The 7,482-nt window shown below is 35.2% G+C and overlaps 1 protein-coding gene across 1 annotated transcript in view; it reads left to right on the forward strand.

The window, feature by feature from the left end:
- Positions 1–347: 347 nt before the first annotated feature.
- Positions 348–7,482, forward strand: part of LOC110450167 (rab-like protein 3) — a 14,842-nt gene continuing 7,707 nt past the window's right edge. The window contains exons 1-4 of the mRNA XM_021497448.1: positions 348–499; positions 4,464–4,555; positions 6,444–6,561; positions 7,423–7,480. Of these exons, the coding sequence (XP_021353123.1) occupies positions 451–499; positions 4,464–4,555; positions 6,444–6,561; positions 7,423–7,480 (317 nt within the window). The 5' untranslated portion in view covers positions 348–450. The remainder of the gene's footprint in view (positions 500–4,463; positions 4,556–6,443; positions 6,562–7,422; positions 7,481–7,482) is intronic.

Genomic DNA, 7,482 nt, shown 5'->3' on the forward strand with positions numbered 1-7,482 from the left:
GTAAAATATTTTGAAATATCTTTTATCTTCAAAGTATGCTTTTGAAGCAGATATTGTTTGTTGTTATTGAAGAAGAGTAACAGTTACATTTATCCGCGGGCGTCTGGAATTCGGTGTTAATTCTGACATAAGAGTAATAAAAAACATAATGAATGCCTTTTTAAAACATATGATAGTCTTTTTATATTTCTTCTATTACTGATTATTGGATTTCAGACTCCTGTGATTTTTATCATATTCATTGTTTGCACTGTTTAACTATTTGTTAAAATTATCCGGAAAACCTAGTAGTGTTTACCTTCACTCACGTCAATTAGAATTATCTCCCCTTTATAGACGGTGTAAATTTAAACTTCCTGTTGTGTCACACATGCACTGTCTACATCCTTCATGTCACATCACCAAATCGTTATATCATATATGACAGAGATTAACGCTTTAGGCGAATGAATGATGGCTGCGGTGGACAAGATCAAGATCGTCGTTGTGGGAGACTCTGGTGGGTAAACATTGGGTGGTGCGCTAAACATTTACAAACATCACCACAAAAAAGCTAGACCATGAAACTGTGAACTCACCAACCACAGGGGTTTGTTACAAATGTCTAGAATACACATATGCTATACTAATTGGTCACAGCCCACAGTGTATGTGTATGTGTGCTGTGACCCATACCGGTCTAGCATATGTGTATTTTAATTTACTCCTATAACATAAGAGGCCGCTGGCATGGTCGGCCTTTTTTCTATCGGATATTATTTTGCCGACTGTGACGTGTGGCGCCTGTTAAAAGTTTCTCGACGTGTAAAACCTCTAACAATGTTGGAGTAATGTGTATTTCAGACATTTGTAAAGAGCCCCTGTGCACCAACCAACCACAGGAGCCTGAATTTCTGTCAAAAATTAATAATAACAGTAATACAAACAAGAAAATGCAGCAAAGCTGCCGCTGGACACCAAATCTTGTCACATGAAAATAACTTACTGACAATCCAACCATGAGGGAATACTTTAAAAAAAACAACCGAATATGTTTAATATAAATATAATGCTAACGGCATTAGTTTTGTCGTACAGAATATTCCATTCACGCTCAATATCCTTACATGTTGCACTTTGTCACACTTTAATTGTCCCAAAGCTTGAAAATGTACATTTTTAACTTCAGGTTTTAATGTAAACATTTTGGTAACAACATCATCTTCTGAGAGAGAGAAGAGATAGTACATGATTTACATAATACATTATTTATACCTTTGCCACCAAATTTTACCCAACAAAACCCAACAATGACAACTAGGCTCAAACCCAACAATGATAAATAAACTCAAACCCAACAATTAAAACTTGGCTCAAACCCAACAATGACAACGAAGCTCTAACCCAACAATTAAAATTTGGCTCAAACCCAACAATTACAACTAACCTCAAACCCAACAATGACAACTAAGCTAAAACCCAACAATGATAAATAAACTCAAACCCAACAATGACAACTAAACTCAAGCCCAACAATGACAACTAAACTCAAACCCAACAATGATATATAAACTCAAACCTAACAATGATAAATAAACTCAAGCCCAACAATCACAACTAAGATAAACCCAACAATGATAAATAAACTCAAACCCAACAATGATAAATAAACTCAAACCCAACAATGACAATTAAACTCAAACCCAACAATGACAACTAAGCTCAAACCAAACAATGACAACTAAGCTCAAGCCGAACAATGACAACTAAACTCAAACCCAACAATGACAACTAAGCTCAAACCAAACAATGATGAATAAACTCAAACCCAACAATTACAACTAAACTCAAACCCAACAATGACAACTAAACTCAAACCCAACAACGACAACTAAGCTCAAACCCAACAATGACAACTAAACTCAAGCCCAACAATGACAACTAAGCTCAAAACCAACAATTACAACTAGGCTCAAACCCAACAATGATGAATTAATTCAAACTCAACAATGATTAATAACCTCAAGCCCAACAATGACAACTAAGCTCAAACTCAACAATGATTAATAAACTCAAACCCAACAATTACAACTAAACTCAAACCCAACAATGACAACTAAACTCAAACCCAACAATTACAACTAGGTTCAAACCAAACAATGATAAATAAACTTAAATCCAACAATGATCAATAAACTCAAACCCAACAATTACAACTAAACTCAAACCCAACAAATGACAACTAAGCTCAAACTCAACAATGATAAATAAACTCAAACCCAACAATTACAACTAGACTCAAACCCAACAACGACAACTAGGTTCAAACCAAACAATGATAAATAAACTTAAATCCAACAATGATAAATAAACTCAAACCCAACAATTACAACTAGACTCACACCCAACAATGACAACGAAGCTCAAACTCAACAATGATAAATAAACTCAAACCCAACAATAATAAATAAACTCAAACCCAACAATGTCAATGACAATTAAGCTCAACACCAACAATCATTATATTACTTAGGTCAAACCCAACAACAACATCTAAGCTCAAACCCAACAATCACAACTACAATGTTGGCTCAAAGCTATCAACGCTGACTGAAAGTAAAAACAGCTTGCTATGAATTATATGATAATTACCAGTGGACTGTACAAACTAGTATACCATGTTTACATGTCACACAGATAATTACCAGTAGACTGTACAAACTAATATACCAGGTTTACATGTCACGCAGATACTTACCAGTGGACTGGCACACACTAATATAACAGGTTTACATGTCACACAGACTTTATGTCTCATGTGTTCATCATTGTTATAGCTTTGTGATTAGTTGTAATATATATTCTACATTTCTATGGAAAGGATTGACAACAGACTTCACGCTTTAGTCAGTTCTCTCATAAACATCTGCTACATTAGTCGGCAATAACATTACCAGTGGACTGGCACACACTAATATTCCAGGTTTACATGTCACACAGACTTTATGGCTCATGTGATCATCATTGTTATAGCTCTGTGATTAGTTGTAATATATATTCTACATTTCTATGGAGAGGATTGACAACAGACTTCACACCTTAGTGTACAAACTAGTATACCAGGTTTACATGTCAAACAGATAATTACCAGTGGACTGGCACCCACTAATGTCCCAAGTTTACATGTCACACAGATAATTACCAGTGGACTGGTAAACACTAATATACCAGGTTTACATGTCACACAGTTAATTACCAGTGGACTGGTAAACACTAATATACCAGGTTTACATGTCGCACAGACTTTATGGCTCATGAGTTCATCATTGTTATAGCTTCGTGATTAGTTGCAATATATATTCTACATTTCTATGGAGAGGATTGACAACAGACTTCACACCTTAGTCAGTTCTCTCATAAACATCTGCTACATTAGTCGGCAATAACATTACCAGTGGACTGGCACACACTAATATTCCAGGTTTACATGTCACACAGACTTTATGGCTCATGTGATCATCATTGTTATAGCTCTGTGATTAGTTGTAATATATATTCTACATTTCTATGGAGAGGATTGACAACAGACTTCACACCTTAGTGTACAAACTAGTATACCAGGTTTACATGTCAAACAGATAATTACCAGTGGACTGTACAAACTAGTATAACAGGTTTACATGTTACACTGATAATTACCAGTGGACTGTCAAACCCAACAATGTCAATGACAATTAAGCTCAACACAAACAATCATTATATTACTTAGGTCAAACCCAACAACAACATCTAAGCTCAAACCGAACAATCACAACTACAATGTTGGCTCAAAGCTATCAACACTGACTGAAAGTAAAAACAGCTTGCTATGAATTATATGATAATTACCAGTGGACTGTACAAACTGATATACCAGGTTTACATGTCACACTGATAAGTACCAGTGGACTGTACAAAATAGTATACCAGGTTTACATGTCCCACAGATAATTACCAGTGGACTGTACAAACTGATATACCAGGTTTACATGTTACACTGATAATTACCAGTGGACTGTACAAACTGATATACCAGGTTTACATGTCACACTGATAATTACCAATGAACTGGACAAACTAGGATACCAGGTTTACATGTCAAACAGATAATTACCAGTGGACTGTACAAACTAATGTACCAGGTTTACATGTCACACAGTTAATTACCAGTGGACTGGCAAGCACTAATATACCAGGTTTACATGTCACGCAGATACTTACCAGTGGACTGGCACACACTAATATACCAGGTTTACATGTCACACAGACTTTATGGCTCATGTGTTCATCATTGTTATAGCTTCGTGATTAGTTGTAATATATATTCTACATTTCTATGGAAAGGATTGACAACAGACTTCACACCTTAGTCAGTTCTCTCATAAACATCTGCTACATTAGTCGGCAATAACTGACTTTCTCTTATATATTCCAAATATTTGCAGGAGTTGGGAAGACCTCATTAGTTCATCTTATTTGTCACAATGAGACAACAAGCAATCCTGGCTGGACCATCGGATGTTCTGTGGAGGTCAAGGTGAGATAGAACTGACCACTACTGCTGCTTTGGTCAAGATTTCTCTATCCCTCTCATACTTGCCAACTCTCCCTATTTAGGAGAGAGACTCCTGATTTTGGGCCCTTCAATTTAATGTTAACAGCCAGTGTGCAGTGGAAACTTGATAAAGATCCATTGTTTTTACATAACACAATTATCTGGTAATAAGTCCATGCCTGTTAATAGTCCACCTTATATGTATACATGTGTTGTAGTTCAGACATTGTTATGAAATAAACCCACTCCATGCTTCAAGAAAGAAATTATGTGTTTAACTTGTGGGCTTATTGGAGGATAAGTACATGATTTAAAAAAAATATTGAAAATGTTTTGTAATAAACTTGTAATATAAGGTATATCAGGCCTCATTAATGAGGTCACCATATTGTTTAGGCATTAAATTAAATGTTTAACAGCAAGTTGTGGAAATCTACCTGAAAATCTGCCAGACATATTTTCTCAATTTATATTTCATAGTATTTCTATGAATAGAGAATTTCAATCTATAGATCCCATTACTTATTATTTTTTTATGAAACAAGCTTCCGAGAGTTTGATAAAAATAAGATATAATGGGAACAAGTTTGAAGTTCTGTTTATGATATACTCATTTCAATTATGTTAATTGCATATTTTGTGACATTGAAGGAAAAGGTGATTATTTTTGCCATTGCCTTAAATATTTGATGTCACTGTAATGTTCTGTGTGATGTCACAAAGGGTGACATTATATAAATATCACATTCATGAGAGGGCGATATTGCATATTTTCACCCCAAGGAAGCATTGTTAACCGAGGCGAAGCCGAGGTCAACAATGCTTTCCAAGGGGTGAAAATATGCAATATCGCCCTCTCATGAATGTGATTTTTATTTTATTATACCGAGTGTCATGTTTAGGTGTTTCACCACTTCACCATTTTTAAAGGTCGACAAACGTTTCAGAAAAGTTTTCACTGGGATGATCATGAACCAGGGGCGCACACATTCGGCGCGTGTAACAATTTTTGGAATAACACCCTGGCACTGGGACGAACCGTGCACGCATACGTTTGGCGCATGTGATATTTTTTGGAATAACACCCTGGCACTGGGACGAACCGTGCACGCGTACGTTTGGCGCATGTGATATTTTTTGGAATAACACCTTGTCTTCTTTATCTTTGTAAAACGAGCAAGTAACATTGAAAATGTTCACATCTTTCTCAACCAATCAGATTACGAGATTTTAACAGAAGGTATAATAATATATAAATATGACATTCATTAGCAGGTGACAGTGAATATTGTCAACCTGAGAAAACCATTGTCACCCGAGGTGAAGCCGAGGGTGACAATGGGTTTTTGAGGGTTGACAATATTCACTGTCACCTGCTAATGAATGTCAACACCAAAAGTCTTTAAATAAATATTTTTGAGTCCTTGGAGGTAAGAATCTCCTCCATATGTAGCTCAGAAACGGCAGCAAACCTCGATAATGACATCTTGTTTGTTGATAGTCTGCTGTTTACAATCGCTATCGCACCGGCGCTTGATAAAATTGGCTGTTGCCGTCAAACGTTCTTGTGACCATCACGGTGGGGAAACAAAGCGGTGAAAAATGGCCACTGTGAAGAACCCGGAACGCACATTTTTCGCGCATGTGATATTTTTCTCTGTCTCATGGCAATATCACCCGCGCCCCTTAAAACCAATGTATTTTCGGAGGGTGACAGAGATTTTTGTTTAATTTTTTCCCAACCAATCAAATAGCTAGAAATTCACTTGAGGTGTAACAATACACAATGTTACATATCAAAACTTTATGTGATGTTGTTATTACAACCTGTGTATAAAATTAATGTCCAGAAATCTGTTTGCTACAACAGCTACATGAGTACAAAGCGGGAACCCCTTCACAGAAAACCTACTTTGCAGAATTATGGGATGTTGGTGGATCTACTAGCCATGAAAATAGCCGTGCAATATTTTATAATCCGGTACATGGTAAGAAAATACTGTCTTATATAAGAGACTTACATTTTCTGCAAGTAGTTAAGATAACAGTCTTTTATATGGGCGGTTAAATTTGTTTCTGTACTGATGATGAAGAAAATTGGTACATGTAATTCAGGAGTAAAACTTGAACCAGAAAATCTTTTTTATTTTCATGTTTTATTCCATTTTCATCAAAATAAAAAAGAAATACGATCAAAATGTTACATAAAAACCAGCAAATCAGTTGGAAATATATTTTTTTGATATTATTTTTACTGAAAGTTTACAATAAAGCTTGGAACAGAAAAAAAGGCTGCCTATTGTTGCTTTCGTTTTGTTGTATAAAACAAATACTTTTCATTTTGTCAATGAAAGTTAATTTATTACTTAAAGATCCCTGTACTACTGCTAAAAACTAACTTCACCAAAAACACTTCTGAAACGACTCTCCTATCTTGCGAACATTTTCAAAGTTGATGAAGTTATGAATTCTGATATTTCCTTTTAAGTCGAGAAAAATGAAACAAGACAATTCCTATTTGATAGAAAGATATTTCATTTGAAATATAACACAAAATATACTTATTCAATGGTCAACACAATTGCATAAAGGAGAAAAAACTCCTGTTGTTGTTAAATGTTGACAAAGAAAAAAGTAAGCTGTAACTATTTTTATTTCTAAAATTTTGAGAGTTCATAAGGAAGATTTTCCAGAACTATTACAAAGTATATGCTGCATGCATGAGAAAAGATGCTTCTTTATTTCATGAAATAAATACTTCAAGTATCTGGTGTTTTGTCTGCAGTGGATCAGGGACTCATAACTAAGTCTGTCATTTCTTAAAGACAAAAACATTTCAACTTCTACAGGTATCATTCTAGTCAATGACCTGACGAACAGAAAATCACATCATAATTTACGAGAATGGT

The sequence above is a fragment of the Mizuhopecten yessoensis genome, unplaced genomic scaffold, assembly GCF_002113885.1.
Source record: "Mizuhopecten yessoensis strain PY_sf001 unplaced genomic scaffold, ASM211388v2 scaffold5037, whole genome shotgun sequence".
NCBI lineage: Eukaryota > Metazoa > Mollusca > Bivalvia > Pectinida > Pectinidae > Mizuhopecten > Mizuhopecten yessoensis.